The sequence below is a fragment of the Mus pahari genome, chromosome 19 (genome assembly GCF_900095145.1).
Source record: "Mus pahari chromosome 19, PAHARI_EIJ_v1.1, whole genome shotgun sequence".
Lineage (NCBI taxonomy): Eukaryota > Metazoa > Chordata > Mammalia > Rodentia > Muridae > Mus > Mus pahari.
Window position 1 is genome coordinate 83,508,513 of NC_034608.1, and position 24,260 is coordinate 83,532,772.

General features: G+C 43.7%; 1 protein-coding gene across 6 annotated transcripts in view; it reads left to right on the forward strand.

Moving 5' to 3' along the window:
• Ints10 (integrator complex subunit 10) overlaps positions 1-19,200 on the forward strand; it is a 34,537-nt gene extending 15,337 nt beyond the window's left edge. The window contains exons 10-19 of one of the 6 annotated variants that reach the window (XM_029531881.1): positions 1,196-1,352; positions 2,487-2,569; positions 4,375-4,527; positions 5,062-5,170; positions 10,078-10,157; positions 11,461-11,623; positions 12,765-12,858; positions 14,791-14,868; positions 15,656-15,733; positions 17,878-19,200. In XM_029531881.1, coding sequence (XP_029387741.1) covers positions 1,196-1,352; positions 2,487-2,569; positions 4,375-4,527; positions 5,062-5,170; positions 10,078-10,157; positions 11,461-11,623; positions 12,765-12,858; positions 14,791-14,868; positions 15,656-15,733; positions 17,878-18,034 — 1,152 coding nt within the window. In that variant the 3' untranslated portion in view covers positions 18,035-19,200. The remainder of the gene's footprint in view (positions 1-1,195; positions 1,353-2,486; positions 2,570-4,374; positions 4,528-5,061; positions 5,171-10,077; positions 10,158-11,460; positions 11,624-12,764; positions 12,859-14,790; positions 14,869-15,655; positions 15,734-17,877) is intronic. The other 5 variants (XM_029531882.1, XM_029531883.1, XM_021219305.2 and 2 more) reach the window with 5 other exon arrangements.
• Positions 19,201-24,260: the final 5,060 nt, after the last annotated feature.

Below are 24,260 nucleotides of genomic sequence, written 5' to 3' on the forward strand. Positions count from 1 at the left end.
TGTGTGTGTGTGTGTGTGTGTGAGAGAGAGAGAGAGAGAGAGAAGTGGAAGGAGCAGCAGGACACTAAAGTCTGCAGGTTGAGAGCAAGGCCTTTAGACAGGAGACATCTGGGACTGAAGAAATGGCTCAGTGGTTAATAGCACTTGCTGCTCTTCTAGAGGACCGGAGTTTAGATCCTACTATCCATGTCAGGTGACTCACATGTCTGTAACTCTAGCTCCAGGGAATTCAACACTCCGGGCACTCACAAGTACACACCGAAATGCAGAGACGCATAACTAAAAATAATGAGAATATGTATGCATGTATGTATGTATGTATGGGTTTTTTTTTTATTACTTTTAAAGAAAGGAAGTACGGAAGCTGGGGGGGGGGGGCGTCTTATGTGAGAGCAGCTGAGAAATGGACCGCTTCACTGAAACCTCTGTGCACACTGTAATGATCTTGGTGTGGCCAGAAGCTAGGGACCACTTACCTGATTATTGACCTGGTAAAGTGATTGGGTAGGATAACTGATTGAAGAAATTTTTGACAGCATGAAGCTCAGTAGCCAGTTATACCTTGTCTGTTTGGGCAGCGTGGCTAGCCACGCCCAGTGACTGTGGCCTTTCTCTCCCCCTCTCTTACTTCTTTGTGAAATGAAATGGAGAGTGGTAGCAATCGTTCCTGTAATCACTGAGGACATTCCTCAGTAGGTACATCACTTCCAGACTCACACCTCAGCAGAGCGGAAGGTGGCATGGGTGTGGGCCTGGACATGTGTGCAGAGCAAGAGGGGCACTCGTGGGGAGAAAGCTCGGACTTCAGTTCATTCTACTGTGTGACACATTGTTCTGAGGAACCAAATCAATGTCACATATTAAGGAAAGGAAACTACAGCGAGTTCCACTTACACACTCTCAGTGTAAGAATCTGCTTTGATTTGAATTTAATTAAGTTGATGTGTTTTGGATTTATAAAACTTTCTCTTCAGAAACCAACAAACAATTTTAAAGGCACAACTTGACTGCATGAGAATGTCAAGATGAAAATCAAACATTGATCATTAGAGGTCAGCGTTAATTTAGAAAGGCTGTGCACATGTAATATTATCCTTTGCTATAAAAGCCATAGAAGACAGTGTTCAGAACAAAGACTAAATAATGTTTCAGCCTGATTTCACTTCAACGAAGCTCACTCTTGCTGTCCCCCAAGCAGAGTTCAGATGACGAAGAGTGTTCAGCGAAAGGCAGAAATCGGCACATTGTTGTCAGTAAAGCTGAACTTAGCAACTCCATCGAAGTACTGGAGAGCTTCAAACTGGCCAGGGAGAGCTGGGAGCTACTCTACTCTCTGGAATTCCTCGACAAAGGTGAGCTGGTGCTCCTTGCCGACAACATCACATGATCTCTCCGTGTCACCCCTCATAGCTCAGTGTCTAGGCACTCCTTTCCTTGCATAGGATGCGTTTTTGGTCAGGAGACTATTCTGCTATTATTCAGGTGACCACTCGTCTCTGAGCCCCTGTTAGACGGACGGAGCATTGCCATCAGGGTTGGGTCAGATGGGAGGGATGGTGTTTGGTGTCCCCCTGTGTCTGTATTCCTTCTATCTACTTCGTGCTGTTTCCCTTCTCCCTGAGCTGCCTGTGTTCAGCAGTGCAGACTACAGACAATGCGGTTTTGTCTGCCATCAGCCCGTTGCCTTGGAAAAGTGGAGAGAGCCTATTATCTTTCTTGAGATGGAATCTCACTATGTAGCTCTGGCTGGTCTGGAACTTGCTATGTAGACGGGGCTGGCCTTGAACTGACAGATCCTCCAGAGTCTGGGTTTACTAGCCAATAATGTTTTGCTTTCATGTGAAAATGGGGGTTCATTAATTTCCTGTTAGGCAGTGACCATGCATCCCTTGTCCTCCTGTCACATAGCCAGGCATCCCCATGTCAGATGGGTTGTGCTGTATTTTCTAAGAGAGGATAGCCTCAGTTTCTTTTGTTTTATTTATTATTGTGGATATGTGTGTGATTATTTTGAAAGAAACTTTCTTTAGTCATAAATTGTGCTTTTTTAAAAAAAGACAAAAGGGCTAGTGCAACTGCATAGGACATTTGAGGACTGCACAGGAAGTATACTTCTTGGCATATAATACATGCTTATAGATGCTGGCATACAGAAATCCTATGGGCTGGTGATACAGCCAGTGGGTAATGGCACTTGCTGACCGGCCTGATGGCCTGGGCCCCGTAAGGAGAAGGGAGAGAACCGAGTCTTGCCATTGTGTTCTCCTCCCCACCTCGCCATGGTGGACACGCACACCTCAGCGAATACAGTGTGAAAATTGGGGGTCCCTGCATGTCAGCAAGAAGTGTCCCTAGCTTTACTGCCAACCAGAAAATCCAGAACAGTTATAAGAGGAACTCTCCATCTTTTATCAGTGTGTGTGTTTTCCCTTTGCCGCCTCTGTGTTTACCAGTTTGGGTGAATTTGCTTTTGAATTCTCGCACAGAATTTACAAGAATTTGTTTGGCTTGGAAGACGGACACCTGGCTGTGGCTAAGAATCTTCCTCACAGATATGATCATCTACCAGGTAGAGTGGCAGCATTTCCCGCTGCGTGTCTGCAGGGTGGGGTGCTGCAAGCTGCTCTTAGTGTAAGGGTGTGCTCTGCTCCCCTGGGGCTAGTCCACTGCCTCATGTCTTGGAGCATTCCATGGTTGTGAGATTACAGTCCACTTTCATCTCCAGTGTCTCACAGTGACACCTTCTTGATGACTTTTGCTGTGCCCAATCATGTTCCTGTTGTCCCTGTGTATAGAAGCAACAACTCTCCACATACATATTAATCTCTGCCCTCATGCACATTGAAGATGGCATAAGTAATTTTCAGTGTTTGTAACTAATTGTTTTCCATTTTAAATACCTTACAGAATATTCGGTTTCCTTATGGCATTGCTCTTCCACTGCCCACCTGCCACTTTGTTCCCTTGCCCCTCTCTGTCACCATAAAACTCTGTTTCCCTCCCTCCCTCCCTCCCTCCCTCCCTCAGCTCTTCTTATCCCTCACTCGTGGTCCCCTTTCTAGTCTCATGACCTCTGCCTGCAGTACCCACATAGGAGAGAGAACATGTAGGGTTTGTCTATCTGAATAAGGGTTACTGAAAAAAGCAATATTTTTACTTCACGAGAAGATGACCTGCTCAAGCCCTTCATCCTCTGCTCTGCCACCATCCAGCCTGCTGCACTTCTTGTAGCTACCAGAATGGGGAAAGTAGACAGTTGCTGTCCCGATGCTCACATTGACAGATGGCTGCTTCTCTTCTTCATAAGTAGTTAGCTGATTCTGTAGAAATGACACATCTAAAATGTGCTTTGTCACAAATTCTGTGCTAATTTGTGTGTGTGTTCATGCATTCCTGTGGAGAGCAGAAAACAGCCTTGGGTGTTCCTCCTCCTCAGGGACCGTCCATTTTGATTTCTGAGACAGGATCTTTCACTGGCCCAGGGCTCCAAGAGACCCAGGAATCCACCTGTCTCTTCCCATTGAATGCATGTAGCTATGATCAACTTTTCAACTCCGGTTCTAGGAATCGAACTGAGGACTCCATGCTGTGCTGTAAACACTTTCCTAGCTGAGCTATTCTCTAGCCTGGTTTGTTACTTTATTTGCTTTTAAGAGTTCAGGAAGTCAGCCAGGCAGTGGTGGCGCACGCCTTTAAACCCAGCACTTGGGAGGCAGAGGAAGGCGGATTTCTGAGTTCGAGGCCAGCCTGGTCTACAGAGTGAGTTTCAGGACAACCAGGGCTACACAGAGAAATCCTGTCTCAAAAAAACAACAAAAAAAAAAAGAGTTCAGAAAGTTTTTGTACAGTTGCCTCTCAGTATTATAAGTTCAACATCTGCACATTAAACTAAGTGTGGATAATAATATTAAATTATTATTAAGTAATACTAAATTGTGGCTCTACTAAAACCTGTGAAGACTTTCCCCTTTATGATTATTTTATAGTGTAGCCTTTATTTTAATTATCTTAGTAAACTCGTGGTAATTGCAAGTGTATGAGGGTGTATATAGGTTATATGCAAACACTTTCGTGTCTCACATTAAGGACTTGAGCATATCTTTATGTCCATGGGTGTCTGGAGCTAATCTCCTTAGGAGTCCTAGGGATGGCTGCTTCTAAACTTCATCTCGCATTGATTAGATTCTCTTCCTGAGTCCCCTCTCCTCCAGAGATGATCATGGAAGTGCCTTACATTGCTTGTTTCTTCTTGTATAATAAACTCAGAAGTAAGCGCGCGCGCGTGTGTGTGTGTGTGTGTGTGTGTGTGTGTGTGTGTGTGTGTGTGTGTGTGTGTTTTAATGTCAATACTTTCTGCCTTTGTGTCTTTCCAAGGGTCAATATAAGAAGGCAATAGCCAGTCTGCATCACTTAGCAGCTCTCCAAGGATCCCTTTCTCAGCCACAGATCACAGGACAGGGGACTTTAGAACACCAGAGGGCGCTCATCCAGCTGGCAACGTGTCACTTTGCTCTGGGGGAGTACAGAGTGAGTACTGGGAAGCTCATGTGGCCTTGTCAAAGGCTCCAGAACCCCTTGGGACATCTCTCCCCTATTGTGGTTTCTCAGGTCAATGCTTCCTTGAGTTTGACTTTACCACTCAGACCTGATACTTAATTTGCTGCTAAAAATCACAATGATCTTATTTTACTTGGTGTTTCTATTGCGTAACTTAACTGAAACTGGGATTCAGTATTACTTGTTTATTGTTCTATTTTTGATACAAGGTATCATATATCCCAAACTGTCTTTATAGTTGCTATGTAGTTTAAAGATAGGCAATATATGTGCTTTATATACAAAGTCAGGATATTTTTTAACAATGAAGAATAGATTATCGCTCCTCCATTTCCTCTGACTATAGCTTTCTTTGTGTTCACTGTTGACCACTGAGCAATGGTCACGGGAGGACAAACCTCCAGGCACACGTGCTGCCTGCTGCTTTGCTGTAAATGTTTGCAGTTGTATGTCTTGTTTTCAGTTTAGCACTTCGGGTGAGTACCTGTGTCTTGTCTCCTGCAGATGACGTGTGAGAAAGTCCTGGATCTGATGTGCTACATGGTGCTCCCCATACAAGATGGCGGGAAGCCGCAGGAAGAGCCGTCCAAAGTAAAGCCCAAGTGTAGAAAAGGTATGATGAGGTCTTATTCTTTGTCCATGGCGTTTCCGCAGAGTTTCAGGGCCTGTGATGTGGTACCACACCACAGTGGACTGTGGAAAACTAAGGGCTTTTTTGGTTGTAAATCTTTTCCAAACCTGACTTCCACTTCCTGAGTTTGTTATCTCTGAAGGACAGCTTTCCTGTGTTGTCTGACTATCAATATGTCCCTTGGGTTGTCACCAGATTCCTCTGGGGACATTTTGAGCTTTACCTGATTCCATATTGCTTATAAACTAATATGTAGCTACCTATAAATTTCCACCTAAGAAGTTAGAAGTGCATATGCAAGTTAGATACAAAGAAATTAGAAGAGGGAAATAATAATAACTAGAGCAGAATCAATACAGTTAAAAAAATGAGTAAAGTCAGAAGTTGTTCCTGTGAAAATATGCATAAAATTAATAGCATTCTAACAAGATTGACCCAGAAAGTGGTGTCTACAAATTATTAATATCAGAAATAAAGGCAGTACCACGACACATCCCGCTTACATCAGAAGGATAGTAAAACAAGCTATGAACAACTTTATGCCAAGAAATTAAAAGTCTTAGATGCAGTAGGAAATTCCTTGATGCACTACTTATAAAACATGACACAAAAGGGAATAGAAAGAAATTTGTTATTATGTCAAAAAGAAATTAAATTTGATATTTAAAACAACAACGAAGTCTTTTCACAAAGAAAATGTCAGATTCAAATGGTTTTAATGGTGACTTTTTATCAAGAATTTAAGTCTGGCAGTGGTGGTGCACACCTTTAATCCCAGCACTTGGGAGGCAGAGGCAGGCGGATTTCTGACTTTGAGGCCAGCCTGGTCTACAGAGTGAGTTCCAGGACTATCACAGAGAAACCCTGTCTCAAAAAAAAAAAAAAAAAAAAAAAAAATTTAAGGAGAAATAGCACTAAAAGCTCTTTCACAGAGTAGGGCATGGTTCTGGACTCATTCATTAAGACTAACCAAACAACTCACTCACTCTGTGAGTGAGTACTACAGGTCAGTCTCCGTTAGGGACAGATGCAGATGTTGGGTATGTACAGGCGTGAGCAGATGTTGGACTCTATGGACTATGAACAGGTCAGATGAGCAGCAGCCAACAGTGACTCCTCAGGCCCAGTGGACCATAAGGCATAACAGTACAGCACTGATTCCCTGCTTAACAGACTGCAGGAGAAAGGGCATAATTGTCTTTACAGATGAAAAGTTTAGTGCTAATTTGTAATTTTAAACAATTTTAGTGAGCTGGAGAGATGGCTCAGCCATTAAAAGCACTAACTGCTCTTCCAAAGGTCCTGAGTTCAAATCCCAGCAACCACATGGTGGCTTACAGCCATCTGAAAGGAGATCTGATGCCCTCTTCCAGTGTGTCTGAAAACAGCTATAGTGTATTGACATATAATAATAAATAAATCTTTGGTCCAGAGCGAGCAGGGCCAGAGCAAGCAGAGGTCCTGAGTTCAATTCCCAGCAACCACATTATGGCTCACAACCATCTGTACAGCTACAGGGTACTCATATACAGAAAATAAATAAATAAATATATATATATATATATATATTTTTAAAGATTAAAAAAAAAAAAAACAATTTTGGCAAACTAGGCAGAGGAGGGAATTTCTCTGGTACCACCTTTAACTATAAAATTTTGAATGCTTCCTTCCAATACAAAAGTTTGTTTCTCACCACTAAAGTTCACCAGGCAGTAAGTGCTAGTCCATCCATCAGACGACAAGAAGAATGATGGCACACGATTTTTAAAGATTCCCCAGCTTTGGGTAGTGGTGCATGCCTTAATGTCAGTACTCAAGAGTCAGAGGTGGGGGTATCTCTGTAAGGTGGAGGCCAGCCTGAGCTACATAAGAAGGTCCAGGCCAGCCAAGGTTAAAAACATAAACAAAAGATTCTCCACAGACACTACTTTCTTAATTCACAGCACACACTTGCTTATGTTTACAGAAAAGCCTAGAGCATCTTCTGAAAGCTACCAAAATTAATAAGTAAAATTTCTAGAACATTTCAGTGTGAAAAGCAATTAAATTTATGCATGCTGATAAGCTTTTAGAAAATGGGAATGTTGGGCTATGGCTTAAAATGACATTAAAAAATCAAGTATGTAGATGGAGAGATACACAGGTCCTCCCCACTGAATCTGAGACACTTCTGAGAGAAGGGAACTAGCTTTTGAAATGAGGCCATGCGAAATGACACCATGTGAAATGATGCCATGTGAAATGATGCCATGTGTTGATGCCATCTCCAGCAGACTTGATCCTGTTAGACTGCTGTTTGTCCCCCAAGATTCAATATGATTGTAACTAAAACCCCAGCAGGCATTTTTTAAAAGTAAAAACATTGGGTGTAAACTTTGAAATTTTGTATATATGGAAGTACAGTTCAGAATAGTGAAAAAACATTTTGAAAAAGAAACCATTGTCAGCTAATCACAAGATTTATTATTTAGCTAAAATTTGTAAAACAGCAGGAGTAAAATATAGACAAAGGAATAGAGGATCAAGAAGTAGACCAATGGACTGGAGAGATGGCTCAGTGGTTAAAAGTACTGATTTCAATTCCCAGCAACTGCGTGGTAGCTCACAATTATCTGGTGGCTCACAACCATCTGTAATAGGATCTGATGCCCTCTTCTGGTGTACATGATGACAGCATACTTATATACAATAAATAAATAAGTAAATAAATAAATAAATATTTTAAAAAATAGAAGTACACAAACACAGGTCAAACGATTCTCAATAAAGATACCAAAGTAAGTGAGTGGGAAGAGGGAGACCTGAACACACAGGGCTGGAGTAAGTGACTTGGAATACATTTGAAGCAGTCTGTCTCCCTGACTATCACTAAGCAGGTCTCTGGAGCAGAAACACATGTGGCTGGTAGCCTTGGCTCAGCCTGACACCAAGATCACAATTGTAAAGCTATAGTGTACTTAAAGCCTTGGCGGAGGAGTTGAATAATGGAACTGAACAGAAAGCTGAAAATCAGGTCATATTACAGTTCAGTGGGTGAAAGGCAAAATATGAGACCCAACCTTTAGGCTACACAATATTTTCAGTTCTAAATTTTACATGTAAATTTAAACTTACAAACTTTTAGAAGAAATTCTGAAAGAAAATCTAAATGCCTTCTAGCTAGAGAAGGACCTAGATTACAAAGAATGCAGACCGTTAGGAGGCGTTAGTAAATGTGGTCATATTAAACTTAAATTGAAAATGCCACCAGGTCACAATGAGAAGGTAACCCACGAACTGACAAAGATTATACAGCATCTAAAGACAGTAAAAATGTGGCACCTAGAAGTTTCAGTAAGACCCCTCAGGTCAGTACAAACCAGCCAGCCAGTGTGTCCATGGAGAATAAGGAACAGAAGTGTGGACAGCAGAGACAAGTGCAAGTACACACAGACCGTTTGAAAAGCTGCCCGGCCTGTCAGTGGCCTGAGCATTTGGGACTGGCATGGTGAAGTACGGTTCTGCAGGAACCAGACTGCAGAAACCAAGACTGTTCAGCACTGCTCCCGAGACGGGGTGACAGAGCACATGGTCCCTGCACTTCGGAAAGTGAGAGAATAGAGAATAGACGGCTTTGCCAGGATGAGTGCCTGGTCACCCTGCTCATGGTTCCAAACCGAGTCTTGAGTTCCGAAGAGAAGTGCTATTTTTTTTTTTTTCTGGAATGGAATATTCTTGCCCCTCAAGTACAAAGGATAAATACTGAAAATGATGAATGTTTCATTTTAGAGATATCATGTGTTATATAGGATCCCTATGTATAAAAAGACATTTCCTTCTTGCTATTTCTTGCCTCTGAGCGGGGGAAGATTTAAAGAGCACAGGCCATAATGAAGAAGATTGAGATCTTGATTTGAAAGTCATTGCTTAAAATTTTTCTTACAAGTACACATGAAGTCATCTGTAAATGTGTTCGAGCAAACATTGTGTTTATTAGTGAAAACTGAGAAATCCCATGAACCAGGTATGATATCTATGACCGAATGACTCCCTTTTATTAATGTGTAAACAATAGAATACCTTGTAATCCTGAAATTCCTTGTTGTCAAACCTGAAACACAGAACATACAATACAGAAGCTGGTGTGCAGAAGATACATATGTTATGATGCCACATGACATAGTAGACTGAAAACATGCCTGACAGTTCCGTGTGTTGTTTGTAAATACAAACATTGTGCAGAAGCATCCAGATTACATAGGAGTTGCAAGAACGTGCAGACTGCATAGAAGTGATAGTCACCACATTCAGAATTGCGTCTACCCCTGGAACAGGAGAAGACAAGACAGTATGAGAAGCCCCTACGGTTTTGTCATAATTTGTTTTAAAATCTTTAAAACTTAAAGCCAGATGTTAGCATTTTATAAAACTGAAAGACCAGGGCCTGGAGAGATGGCTCAGCGCTCTGGCAGATGACCTAGGTTATGTTCCCAGCACCTACATGGCAGCTTATAGTTATCTGTAATGTCAGCTCCAGGAGATCCAGCACCCTGTCTAACCTCCACAGGTACCGAACACGTGGTTCACGTACATATGTGCAGGCTAAATATTTATACACGCACAGAAGCTGAGTGCCAAGCACATTGGGTTTGTGAGATTCCCTTTATAGATCATTGTACATATTTGAAATTATAATTATTTGATAGAAAAATATAATTATTTAATAGAATAGGAAAGAAAATTGAGAAATGAACTCTGGAAATAAAAAACCATTGTCATCATTACAAAATTAATTGTTGTCTGCTGTGTCTCAAATTCTGTGACTTTTTTATCTTACTGAGGGAGCATGTGAAACGTCTGTTTGTCAGAACTGTTGTCTTTGGCTCACTAACAGTCTGGCCTTGTGGTAGGTTTGGATCTGAAGCTTCTACCGTGTACCAGTAAGGCTATTATGCCGTACTGCCTGCACTTGATGCTAGCCTGCTTTAAGGTGAGTTTAAAACGGGGTCATCAGGAAGCACATTCCCTTTGAAATACTCCTGATAAACTGGCATGAGTTAAGAGCTCTGTTCATACTGTTTTATACTTTTACAAGGCAGATAAGAAAAGCTTGTGGGCTGGAAATTAACAAGTAGGTTAGGTAAGGAGAAAATAAGCCCTGTGCTTGAGGAATATATGGGTAATAAATAGTAGGGAAGACAAGCAGATCCTCTTGCTTGTTATGGTAAAATTGTTGATGTTGTGTATGTCAGAATGTATTAACTAAAGAAGAAGGCAATATAAATATTGGGGTCGCCAGTGTATGAGGAGTTAATTCTTTTAGACATGAGGGTCAGCACCATCAAAGGCTTTCAGTACCATCAAAGGCTCAGTAGCACTGGAAAGGCTCCAAGACTCTTGAAGGTACCACAACCCTTGGCTACAGTGGAATAGAGCCTTGGGGTCAGATTAGAGCCTTTTCAGTAGGCTTGTGTGCAAAAGGCAACAGTACAGATTGCTGCTTTATGCAGTAATCCCACACTAACCAAGCGCTATAGCTGCCTGGAACCAGAGAAGTCCTCTGAAGTGTGATTCTATGCACCTGGTCATGTCAAGCCGAACCTTTGGTCTTATCTGTAGCTTACACTTTATTGCTTGCTGTCTTTCCTTTTTCCAAACTCCATCATCTCCAGCCCTTCTGTGATGGTTTCTTACCCATCTTTCCACTCACAGTTGTCCCCTTAGAAGACACCTCTAAGGTTGAGGAGAAGGCTTAGTTGATGGCGTGCCTGCCCAGCATCCATGAGCCCTGGGTTCAATTTCTGCCACTGCATAAGCTGGGCATAGTAGTAATATATACCTATAATCCCAGCACTTGGGAAGATCAAAAGATTAAGCATATCCTCAGCTGTCTAACAAATGTAAGGCCATCCTATGATACCCGAGACCCTGTCTCAAATACACAGGACAAGAACGAAACAGTAACAAAAAATTCCTGTTCTCTTCACTGTATAGAAACACTCAGCCTTCACTCTCCCTGATTCTCCAACTCACAACCTCCCAGGTTACCTATTCGTGTCCAACTTTGGTCTAAAAACTTGTCACCTGCTGTGTGCAGTCCTCAGAGGGGGCCTGGGCTTCTTTAGAATCCACCCTCCTTAGGAGAGTGTGGTGTCCAATGGCAACAGTTTTATAGTCTTAATAATAATGGTTTCTAGCATATACTGACATATGGAGCCCCTTTTAGGAGGTGATACTTGGTATAACCTGGATTTCCTGGATTTATTTCTTCTATATGAACCTTTGTCTTGCAGCTGAGAGCTTTTACAGACAGCAGAGACGACATGGCGCTGGGCCATGTGATTGTACTGCTCCAGCAGGAGTGGCCACGGGGAGAGAGCCTTTTCCTGAAAGCCATCAGTAAGATTTGCCAGCAAGGAAATTTCCAGTATGAGAACTTCTTCAGCTATGTTACAAGTATCCTTCATCTGGACTAATAAGCACAACGGCTTTTGAATGTTTAGCACAGGGGCATCGTCCACTAGGACCCGTTGAGCTTTTACTATTTGTGGGGAAAGGAAGAAGAGTATGAATTAGAAATGGAGCTGTGGCAGTTGCTTTGTAAAAGTCAAGTGAAGTTTCAAAGCTAGAGTTCAAGGAGTCAGGACAGTTGGGGGCCTGTTTGTTGTTCGCTCCCAGTAAGGCAGCCAAGATGCCCACAGTTAAAATAGCCTGTGAGTTCTTGGCTGGCCCAAAGCAGTTGGTTTAGCATAGACCTCGGGTTTTCTCTGTGGAAAGAGTGTCCCAGTGGTCTCCCCTGGGACAGAGGCTGGCCTTGGGATCAGGTGTTAGCCCTGGGCCTGCACCACCAGAGCTGCCAAAGGTTAAGCGAATGAGGCGGGCAGCACTTGACTTCACATGTTTGTAAGGGAAGACAGCCTTTGAATGGAGGCAACACTCTGGGTTGGTTGCTTTCATTTCTTTGCTTTCCATAGTACAACCTCTCAAGTTGCAGGGTGTGTGTACCTCCTATGTCCCAGTGCCTGATCAGCGGGTTTTAGTATTTTTTTTAAAAGACTAATGAAAGTTATATAACTTTCCCCAGAAGAATGCATCATCTAACATTGTGCATGCAATTCTCTGATTCTCAGACATCTGAAAGACCTGTCTCCTGGGTCTGAAGAAATAATCTTTGTCTAACTCATTTCTGTCAGCAAGTATCCTCTTAACTCGTCCTATCCGCTGTCTCTTGTCATTTTAACTAAGAAATGGCTCATATGGCCATGTGGAATCTGTTTGCTTGACTCTCCGGGAAGCCCATGTGCTAATGCTCTCCAGTTTGTTTGTCTGAAGCTTGAGCTCATGCAGTCCACGCAAGACATGAGTCTCGCCCATGTCGCTGAGTGATGTCACCACCCCAGCCTGGCACCTCTTGTGCAATGAGCTTCTTTTCATAGGGCAGTTTGGTTAATGTGAAAGTCAGCAGCTGGATCAGGAACCGACTGTGGGTCTTAATTGGAGGGTGATAAGCAGGCTCTTTATCTGCTGAGAGCCATTTCCTCACTTGGGAGAACAGGGCAGCATGTTACCCGTTGGTTGGCCTGAATGTGACCCGCAGACATTGATATGCTGGAGGAATTTGCTTATTTACGAACCCAAGAAGGAGGGAAGATTCATCTGGAATTACTCCCAAATCAAGGAATGCTGATCAAGTAAGCAGATGATCTTTTGTTCTTCGAAGCTCACCTTTCATGTGCTGCATGACTTATTTGTAAATTTCTGTACCTTTCAGAAATTTAATGGAAAGGATTCCAAACTGGTCTCAGTTTTCAAGGGTCTACTTGTCTGGGTATCTTAAAGACATGCATTTCTCTGGGGGGAAAGTGTTGCTTAAATTGGGATATTTTTGTTACTTTGGAAATTTTTTTACTAGACAGACATTTCTATATGTCTTTTCCTTTCCGAACTTTAGTATTCATTTCTGATTTAATTGAAAGCAGCTGTGCTTGACATTGTACTGGATTGGGAGGATTTACAAGTTTCATTTAGAAACTGTCTTAAGCTTTTCTGAGCTTCCTCATTGCTTGTGCAGTACAAAGCAAATTAGCTGGTTCTAGTGCCTCTAAAACACACCTGCTCCCCCAAAATGGTCGTGGAAGTGCATCCCCAGTATGCCCTTGAACCCTTATGCTACTGCAGAAACCCAGGTTATCGTAGATGAAAACATCGAGTTAGTGACCACTCACGATATTTAAATAGCTCATAAATCCTGCTTCTTTCCCCGGTCCGCACTGCAGTTTGGCTAATAGATCCTCCCCACTGTAAGCGCCACGTACTGACTTGCTTCTTCACTTCCTGCATACTCTGTGTTTGTAAGTCAGTGTCAGAGTTAAACCAAGAGACTGGGCCCAGACAGGAAGAGTGCGTTGCTGAGACTGGAAACCTGCTTTGTCCTTTAGTTTTGGCTGAAGCAAGTTTTTAATTATTGAAAGCAAAAGTCCTTCCTTCGCTCTGTCTTGGTAGAGTCTTAGGGGTGTTGGAGGATAGAGGTAAGAAAGAAATGCTTATGTTGGGTTTCTGTAACTTAGGAATTTGTCCCATAGTGAGCATCCCTTCCTTATTGTGGCATAGCAAGAGTAGGGCCCAGTAGAATCTGTCCTAAAGAACAGAAAGAAGGCTGGGAGCTCCCCTCCCCATCCTACAAATGATATTACATGCCTTAAACAGTTCCTATAAGGAACGAAGGAAATCTTTAATGAGGACCTTTGTAGATTAGATTGCTTAATTTGTCTAGATTGTCCTAGACACTTCCTCTCCCCTTGTCCATTTACTACTTTGATTATGAGCCAAAGTCATGGGGGACATAACTACATGGTCCCAAGTGTTGTTAACCACATGTAAGAACAGGTTGCTTGTATATATGGAAACCCAGGTAACCCCTATTCTGTAGGGACTTCTAGGTTCTGAAATTGACTATGCTGACATATCTTTGGCAAGGTTTTTTAGTTCATCAATAACCCACCATTCAAAATGCCATACTATGGATGGTCCTAGAGCCCAAGTGTCCCTACCACGGGTCAATCTGCAGATGGTTGCCACATGACCAAAAGAATGTCAGAGGCAGAGTGAGGGAATGACTCTACAGACCTCAGCAGTTGAACTCGGCCTCACTGTACTGGGCCTTTCTGCTTTCCCCATATTCTCTTGGTTTGAACAGTGTTAACCTGCAAATAGTCCCTAGGACTTGGAATTTAAAGTGAGGACATATCAACTGCCCAGATAATGTCACTGGAAAAGTTACTTGTACAAGGAGGCCTCTGTCTTGCTTTTCAAGGCTCTCCCACTTTGATCAACCAACGTTTCCTTGAACTTTCTACAGAAGATAAGCCTCCTAAAGACCCACAGTTGACTTGACTTGGACAGAGGCCTAGGGATTGTTAACTAGCGATCTGACCTTGTAGGAATGTTCTCTGTGAGTTTCAATATGAATTTGAAATCTGTATTTTAGATAATCTCTACCTAAGTGACACCAAGAGAATCAAACTGCTTAAGACAGAGCTTTGACTGAATGAGGTGCGATTAGACTCTTGAATAAAACTATCTATATTCCTTTTCCCTTTGGGTTCCAAACAAATTCTCTGAAGCCATTGCAGACCTTTTGGGTGGTCCCTCCAGATGAGTGGCAGAGATGTTGTGAGCAGTGTACCTCTCCTCCCCTTGGGGTAAGGTTGTGAGTCCGTCCTAGTTGTAGCATCTCGGATGCCAGCAGGTACAGTACAAACACCAGGCACTTGGTGCCAGGCCACAAGGAGGCATCAGTTCTTCATTTGTTATATAGATATGTTGTTCTCATTTGTGTTAAATCAGAGAAATGTTTCTATGCTGATATTCACCGTACCATAGTTGCATTAGACTGGATCAAAATGGAAAAAAGATATTCTCTGGGGTGATTACCAGCTAATGTGCTAAATTTTTATTACAGAATTCTGCAAAACCATGGGTCCCAGCCTTGCTCCCCACCCCCAATCTGAAACTCACCCTTTCTTTACTGAAAGCATTGCCAGCTCTTCTGAGTCCTTTTTAGAAGGGCCTTTCAGCTCAGGGCCTCAGTCCTGCCAGAGGTGGCTAGCTGGCGTCTCCAGGTATAATTCTGAGGTGCGTGAGCATGAGACAAGTGAGGGAAGAGGCTCAATTTTGAATCAGATCTTCTCAGAAGTTACCCTCCCCACTACTATCTCAGCTCCCCCTCTTCACTGATCCAAATCACAAGTGGGCAGAGCTCTGGGACCAGCAGCCAAGACGCCTCTAGACTGGCACCAGCAGCGGGTGCGGTGGGGCCCTCAGCTTTTCCCAGTCCCTTGAAGACATGCCCCGGCCGGGGGCTTGTGGAGGTTAAAGTTTCTGTACAGTCCGCTTCCAGTCTCGTGTACCTTCTCTGGAGTGTTGTTTTTGCAGTGCAGGGTGAGCTGGTGTGGGTGTTTGAATGCCGCTGTTTGCTGTTTTTTAAAGGCCTTCTAGCCCTCCCATGGGGTTGCTGCAGCAGGAATTCTTACCTGTGCTTCAGCCCAGCATACAGACTGCTGACAGGTACCAAGTGGAAAAACACCTGCTCATAGTGTGCTGTTTGTCACATGTTTTCCCGCCCATGGTTTTCAGCTCTTTGTCCCTCAGTGCTCTTTTTCATGCTTTATTTATTTGTTTTTAATTTGTTCTGCATCCCTCGGCAAACCATCTGGTTGTAAATATTGTAACATGTTTAATTTTTTTTCCATGAGTTGCCAGTGTGTTTGTGTTGAATTTAAAAATCATTATGGATCTGGGGAGGGAAACCTGTTTGGTAAAAACTATATTAGACTGAATGAGTATTAGAGGATGCGCTAAGCTGCGATTCTGTTTTACAAAATGCAAGGGTTTGGGTCATGGGTATTCAAGGACCTTGACATACATGTGCCACAAGTACACTTTGATTGTAGATTTACATATCGGTGACTTCTTTGCTCTGAACAGACATTCACAGTGTTTCCCTCCCTGCCTTAGAGTTTCAGACCTTTACTTTCTGAGCTGGCAATATTTAGTAAGTAAGCTAAAAAGATGCCGTTTATTTGGCTAGATTCTCCTGTTCTTAAGCCACAAGACCTAGCTATGTCTCTGTGCCACTTGACAGCAGGGACACGCATGCTGCACACTGTGCTGTTGCATGGCCATCATGCTGTACACTTACTCAGACCTACATGCTACATACCCAGGCTGTAGGGACCAATGCAGTCAGTCAACGCGTGTGGAGCATGACTGTAGTTGACATCATCCAGACTTGCATAGAGGCTCTGATGTATATATATTGAGTTGTGTTGCTGTTAATGTGTGGAAACAATCCCACAGGGCCACGACAAGCAGATATTTAATTGTGTGTTTTATAGTATTAGGGGGGAACATGTCCTCTGTCATACGGCCTGCAGATAATTATAACTTGTACTTGGCTCAGTTTTGGGTTGCAGCCCAGGGACCCAAGTTAGAACTATCTCAAGGCAGTGTGCACCATCAGTCTGTGCCCAGCAGGAGCCAGACCTTCAACCCTCAGAGACACCTAGCTGAGTTAGCCAGCCAGACTTGAAAGGTCCGTGCACTACCATGTTTCCTCGTGGCCCTGCTGTCTTCCCAGAAGCCCTTTAAAATGCCTGGGTTGTTTCAGAGTGGTTTCACTAGATTTAGACACGACCAGTGTTACTGCTGCAGTGCCCTGCCGCTGCCAGGGAGTGACTCCTGCTCACTCTCTACATAATAACGCGGTATAGAAGCACAAGCGTTTAGCGTGCTAGCTGCAGCCTCAGTTTTCTCACTAGTTGAACTTTGTGACTTGGAGGAGAGTCGGGATGGGCGGGAAACAGAGGTAGCATTTGTTTGTCTGAAATTGTCACATTCCCAAACTAGCAGCCAAACCTCCTGTTTGTGGTCGAGTCCACTGAATTTTGCTGGACTTTTCTTTTCCTCTGTTCATTTTGTTGTCCTTATTTCTGGGGTTCTGTTTGTCCTTTCCCGTCCTAACGCACGGCTCTTGGGGCACAGTTAGACACCTCTTGGCTTTTGCTCCCACTTAACCCACCCCCAGATGAGCAAGCACATGGATAGCTCTCCTCTCCGTAGAACCTCACAGGCAGTGGTTGTACCTTCCAACCTGTGGCATGGTTCTGTCTCAGGACAAAAGTCTGGATGGACATGGCACTCTAAGGACCTGCCCTGCCCTGGCTCCCTGGGGCTAGGCCTGCACCGGGGGACCCCAGCGGCTGTGTGGAGGCCTGAGCTTCTCTGCGCCTAGCAGCCGTGGAAGGCCTGCCAGAGAGCTCCTTGGTGACTGGGGCCTGCTTCCCTCTTCCTCCTGTTGTCTCTCTGCTCTGTGGCCTGGCGTCCGGCACAGAGAGGCCGGTGAAGGTGGAACCCAAAGCTCCCCAGGGCACTGCATTGTGTGAGCTTCAGGAGTTCCGAGGCAAAGCAGGTGACACTGCACTTACCATTTGGCTGTGTGAAGTGACCCAGTCTAGGACAGGAAAGACATCTGCCTAGCGTGGAGGCTGAGATGAATGTTCAGGAGTGGTTATCTGGTCGCAGCTTCTCTTTTTTAAGTTTGGTTTAAACTATACTTAGCTATGAGGCAGGCTGACTCCTACCCAGGTAACACTAGGTTGTGGTGCTGCTGGTAACCGTGGTCTCTTCTGTTTCCCTTTCGCTGACCTCAGGCACCACACAGTCACTCGAGGCATCACCAAAGGTGTAAAGGAGGACTTCCGCCTGGCCATGGAACGCCAGGTCTCCCGCTGTGGTGAGAACCTGATGGTGGTACTGCATCGCTTCTGCATTAATGAGAAGATCTTGCTCCTGCAGACTCTGACCTGATAGACCTCCCGGCCACCAGCGGCTCAGCCATGACAAGCACTGTCAGACCAGGGCTGATGAAGAAGAAAAACACCAAGTTCTAACTCCCTTAGTTGCTTAAAAATCTATCCCAAGAGTGTAGGAAGTTATTTCTATTCTTAAGACTTCAGGTTTCTTAATTTGTACAAAACAAGAGTCAATCCATTTTGTAAATAAAAACCCTAAAGATAAAAAACAAAAAAGACCAAAAAAAACTAAAGATTTGAAGTTTTTAAAAAAACAACCTTGTTTTTAGTTTCAAGTAGGGTACATTTGTCTTCTATTTTTCTAATCATATGGCAAGGGGGCAAAAATCCAACACAATTGAACGCAGGAATTTATATATTTACATAATGGAATATGTCTTCCATGACCTCAGGTGTGTTTTTATTGGTCTGCTTTGGTAAGTATTACACATCAAGGTAACATTGGACCTTTCGTTTTATGCACAGTTGAACTTGAGCCTGTCCTGTCCCTGCTCAGAGTCCATTGCAGGCATGGTACTCTATAGTCTCTGAAAAGTCAGGACGAGAAATAGCAGGAACCACAAAGTGCAGGGGATCCTCCTCTCTCCTGGGGCCTCTGGAAGTCAGTGTGGCTCAGTGGACTCTCCTGGGCCCTTGGGGCCATGCAGCACTGCTTAACAGCCATCTGGCACCCCTGCCCTGCCCTGTATTTGGCTTTGTGATCAAGGATGCACATGTGCAAACATAGACAGACACACACACACACACTCACACACACACACACACACACACACACACACGGCAACTAGAATTATGTTTCCTAGGTGCTGCCAAAGACTAGGTTGTTTTGCAGATATTTTCTAAAAAGAACTGGCATTCTTATTTCTTCCAAAGGTCACTGTAGTGTATGTTTTGGGTCTTAACCTATGGAGGCATAGATCTTAGGTGTAAAGTATTTTCCTGCTAAATCAACTGTCATAATTTGAATAGTGTCACCCAAAGGCTATTGTGTTCAGACTGGCCCTAACTTCACATTAGTTTAGTGTGTTGTACATTTAATGATGGTTATTTATAGAAGGTCAGTAGGGGTTTCTATTTTTTTAATTTCACTTATTTATTTCCTGTTGAAAAGTCTTTATGGGCCCCAGCAAGTACCTTTAAAATACGATGCTGGAGAATAGACAGAAGAAAAATAAAGTGATTTCATGATTTGAGTGTTATTGTCCATATTCCATTAATAAAGCCGGGGGTAAAAAGGTCACATAGTAGTTTATATTTAACAGTTACATTCCTGATGGATGCCAAGTTCAGATGTGAGTGCCATGCCAGGTCACCTTGAGCACTGTGAGGTCTTTCCTTTCATCGAGAGCAGCTTTGTGGTATGTTACCCATGAAAAGAAAGGACTTGGTGCAGACCAAGGGCTAATGCTTTAGCCAGAACTCCAAGTCAGCCAGCTGCCCAGAGCCTTGCTTGTCGAGGGAGGCAGCTCCACACCTCCGAGAACCCGAGTTAATGTCCTGGGCTACAGTCAGCAGTCACATGCTGTGGCCTAGAGTTTGGCTCTGGAATGCTGCCTAGGCCAGGGTGAGCAGAAATTTTTGTTAGAAATTCAATATTGTATTGACACCTTATGGTTTTGTGTGTCTTCTTATTAAGTTTGGAACTTGAGATAATACTAAAGAATACCCCAGTGGTTTTAAGCAAAAGTAAAGGAAGTAAGGTTTATCTGTGTGACCTTTCCCACAGCCTGACCCTGCCTCCCTTAAAGCAAGATCTGAAGTGGCTTTTTACCTGGGATACACTTCTGTGACTCAAGACTCTGCTGGGGTGGCTTTTCTGAGAACAGGAGCCTGGGGTAGGGTGCTGGGGCTGAGGTGGGTTCACCACAAATCGGGTGAAATTTAACTTTGTTACACCAAACCATAGAAACAGCTGTTAGCTTCTGAATGTCTCGTACTCTCACAGGTCAGTTATTGGTTTACATAATAAAATAATTCTAACATTTGTTAACTCTGTTTCAGGCCCAGTGCCATGTAATTCACACATATTTTTCTCATGGCAACCCCATGAGGCGGGTCTAATGAGCAGATGAGGTTCTGAGACTTCGGTTCTGTCCTGGTGCTAAAGTGACAGGGCTTGTGACCTGCGCTTGAGGTTTGCGCTCCTGGTGTTGGAATGAGACCTGGATATTTAGTTGATTCCCAGAGAGCGCCCATGCTGGTGTTGTACTGTACTTTGGAAATACCTATCTAAGAAGACTAGAAACTAAGGGTGTTGCTTCATACCTGAAGAACCTTGACACATGGGAGACCCCTGTTAGACTAGAAGCCTGGGTCATTGATGTTAAACAGACATTTAGAGATGAACATGAGGGAAGAGGGAGTGGGCAGTGCTGGGGAGACCTTCGAGAGACAGGAAGTACTAACTAGGCCTGGAAAGACAAAGTCAATTTTATTAGATTAATGGACAGCAAATCCTGGTATATGCTCATAGGAAAAAGGCATTCAAATAGAAGTCTAACAACAAGCACAAGGACTGGGGTTATAGTTTAGTGTGGAACCTTGTTAGCGGGGCTCTTGATTCCTAGTACTGAGGAATTAGTGTGATCAATGTAAATTGTATATGGGTTATAGATGGTATAACAGCCTTTTAGCTGCTCAGTAAACGTGTGCTAATGAACTGCTTATGGACAAGGCAGACTCCATTCCCATGCTTGCTGAGTTGCTAGCTCATGGTCATTGCATCTCTGTGGAATCAGAGTTCTGACTCGGCCCCTCCCAAACCCCTTGTTCTTTCTTACTTAGACTCCCATGGTAGCCCAGAGCTCGTCCCCCGTCAAAGGAGACAACCAGTAGCTAACATACATCATCATTAAAGCTGCTTCATGTCTGCCTTTCCTAAGATGATTGACCATCTGTTCCTAATGGTGAAATTTCAAGTGCGGGGATGGGGAGTTTTCTGAGCAGATGGCAACACTATGTGACTGTAGTCGCACCACATAGAATGAATCCAGCAGAGTGGGCCTCATCCCACTATCTGACATTTTTATCCCATCCGTGTGCGTGCTTTTCCCCCACCACCACCTAACACTAACACAAATTACTCAGGCAATTTCTTCCTTCCTTCCTTCCTTCCTTCCTTCCTTCCTTCCTTCCTTCCTTCCTTCCTTCCTTCCTTCCTTCCTGTCTCTTTCTCTCTGTCTTTCTTTCTCCCCTCCCTCCCTCCCTCCCCTCGCTCTCTTTCTCTTTTGCACACATTGCCCAGGCTCTGGGTATTTGCATCCCAGGGTGGTATAACAAAGGGTAACAAACTTGATGTCAGAGAGAGAAGTCTTACAGTCGTAAAGGTTCAGATCCAGTCTCAGGATCACCACAGCCTTATTCTGTTCCTCAGAACTGAGTCCTTTGCCTTTGGCAAGTTTCTGGTATCCAGACATTCCTAGTCCAGTATCTCTATCTCTTGCCATCGTCCCTCCCAGAAGGACACCTCTCATACTCCACTGTACCCTCACCATAACTAACTATCTATGAGATCTCAACATGCATTTTGAGAAGGAACAATTCAATAATACCCTGGGAACCATATGTTGGTCTATGTTAACAATTTATTTATTTCTCATTGCTTTGGCAAGATACCTGATAAAAGCAACTTAAGGGAGGAAAAAGTTTGAGGGGATGTAGTCTGCGTGGCAGACGGAAAGTGTACAGCGGGAATGTGAAACAGGAAGCAGGAAGTGGCCTGACTGTAAGGCCCCCACTATGTGAGACTCCAACTCCTAAGGCTCCTCAACCTCCCTGAACAGCTCCATCAGCCAGCTGGGGACCAGTGCTCAAGCAGCGTGAACCTGTTGGGGGAGATTTCACATTTGAACCACACATAGTAAGCTAAGCTGCCCTCTGCCTCACGAAGACGTTTAAAAAATTTAGCACTGTCTACACTCTTTAATTCTTCACGTAAGACAGGCTACAGAAAGCAGGAGCAAGAGCTTGCATCTAGAGAAATTGAGCATTGACTATTTCTCGTGAAGAGAAAACTTTAGGTGGCCTATCCTTCACTTTAGGCCAACATATAAACTCACCAGAGTGGGAGGGTATAAATTTAAACTGACTTGTTAATCGTTTTCCCTCAGGGGCACCTCCTAGAAGTGAAGACAAAGATAATGGGGTATTTCTAGTTCGTGCTTAAAAGTCAAACCATTATCTCAACCTAGGTAGAGACTTCTCCGCATTAATTAATTAATACCTTTGTTTCTTATAGCATTTTTGGAAACTAAAAGCTATTTCAATTAGGTAAAAAATAAAAGACTCTGAATTAATTGGCTTTTCTTTATAAACTGAAGCTTGTACTTGTGCCTTGGTTCATCTCTTTTTGTTAGCAACCAAGGAGCTAAAATTTTAATGGTCCCGTGGACTTGTTAAAAATATTGGCAGGCAGTGATCAAAGGCAGAAAAATGACTGGAAGATATTTTTACAAGCATTTACTTGGGGTGGGGGTGGGGCTATTGGAAAGGGGCCAGTGGTGTAGAAATATTTTCTATGTTTTTAACAAGAACTTCTGCAGCCTACACCTACCATGGACAAGGAGGCTGTGGTTGTTTGTGGTGCTGGAGTTTGAAGATAGGACAGGACCCAGCAGAGACACAAATGAGACATTCCGAGTGAAATCCACTGTCTCTTCAAAGGGCTTCCTCAGCCCTTGTGAGACTGTGTCCTGACTCTCAGGTCTCAGCCCTTGTGAGACCGTGTCCTGACTCTCAGGTAAGGCTCTTCCTATTTTATATGTCTAGGACCTGCCAGACTTGACCTCCCATAGGTCCCAGAATGTGGATACACCGAAGGGAAAGCCATACTGATGCCCACTGATAACGCTGCCATGTTCCTCCACCAAACTGGATGGATGTCTTTACCACTCAGTACCGGGAACACTATAGTGTAGTAATAGTCAGAACGGTCACATCACTTAAGGGGGGTGGCACCCATTGGCTAGGAGTCTCATTCCACATCCCAAGTCCTTACCACTCACCAGAGACCCAAAGACAGCACGTCGTTTGGGGTCATTGATAATACAAGTATCCTGGGAGCAATGACAGGTTTCTTTACCAGTAAAGTAATAGAGCTATTACATTTTAATGGAAAACATTTATCATGCTATCTGATAGAAGCATTAAAATGAGTAATTTAGAAATTGTAGCTATAATCTACTTTTAGTTGAAAAAAGGCAATTGATTCACATTATCCGAATTAATTGGATAAGTGGTCAGACTTTATTTGGTTATTGTAGATATTTTTATTTAGTATACATATTTTGAAGCAGAAGAATTATAGGGCAGTGAGCTGTGCACAGACAACCTGGTCCCCGGTCAAGCACAGGCCTTGAACCCTGGTAACCTGGTGGGCAGTGACTTCCACCTGCATGGGACAGCCATGCCTCCTGGGTCTCTGGCTCCTGTCGCAGCTACAGCCTCCCACAGCCCTCCACAGGGAGGTGTGTGGCCTTCAGTCACTGAGGCAATGCCCCAAGTTCCTGGTATTCTGTCTGGACTCCACCCCCACAGTTACCTGGCAACAGCTAGGTAGACTGGGCCCACTATAAAAGGGGCTGCGTGCCCCCTTCTCCCTCTCTTACCTCTCATTCTCTTGCTCTTACTCTTGTTTCCCCTCTCTTTGCCTTCCCTTCCCCCTCTCTCCACATGGCCCTGGGCAGCCTCTACTTCCCTACTCTCTCCCTCTCTCTGCCTTTCTACAATAGACACCTTAATACCATGGAATGCCTCTTCTCATCAGGGCCCACCATGCTGGAGCAATGGAACAGGTCTCCCTCTAACAAGCCGCGAATCAGTGGAACCCAAGAGCTCACTAATGAAACTGAACAAAACGGGGGCTCCTCTTGGAGAAGCCCCCTCTTGCCTGTGCTCACCTGTGTGTCACCTGTGTGTAGCATCTCTAACTCTCATGCTTAAGCCTATATTAAAATTGTTTAATTAAATCCCAACTCTGCCATGTTTAACAAAGAGGGAGCGTGTAAAGACTTAGATGTAAGAAAAAAGATAAGAAGCAACCATAAGCTGGAATGGTTGATGTTGTCTTCCTTCTGCTTATAGTTGAAGAAACAGTTTACTAGATTCAGATAAGGATTTCAACGTCCATGCTATAACCCTAAGAAACACACAGTCCTTGATTATAAAAATTTAACCTCCTAAAGTGTGCCAGCCTATTTGTTTGAGTACATAAAGCAAATTTT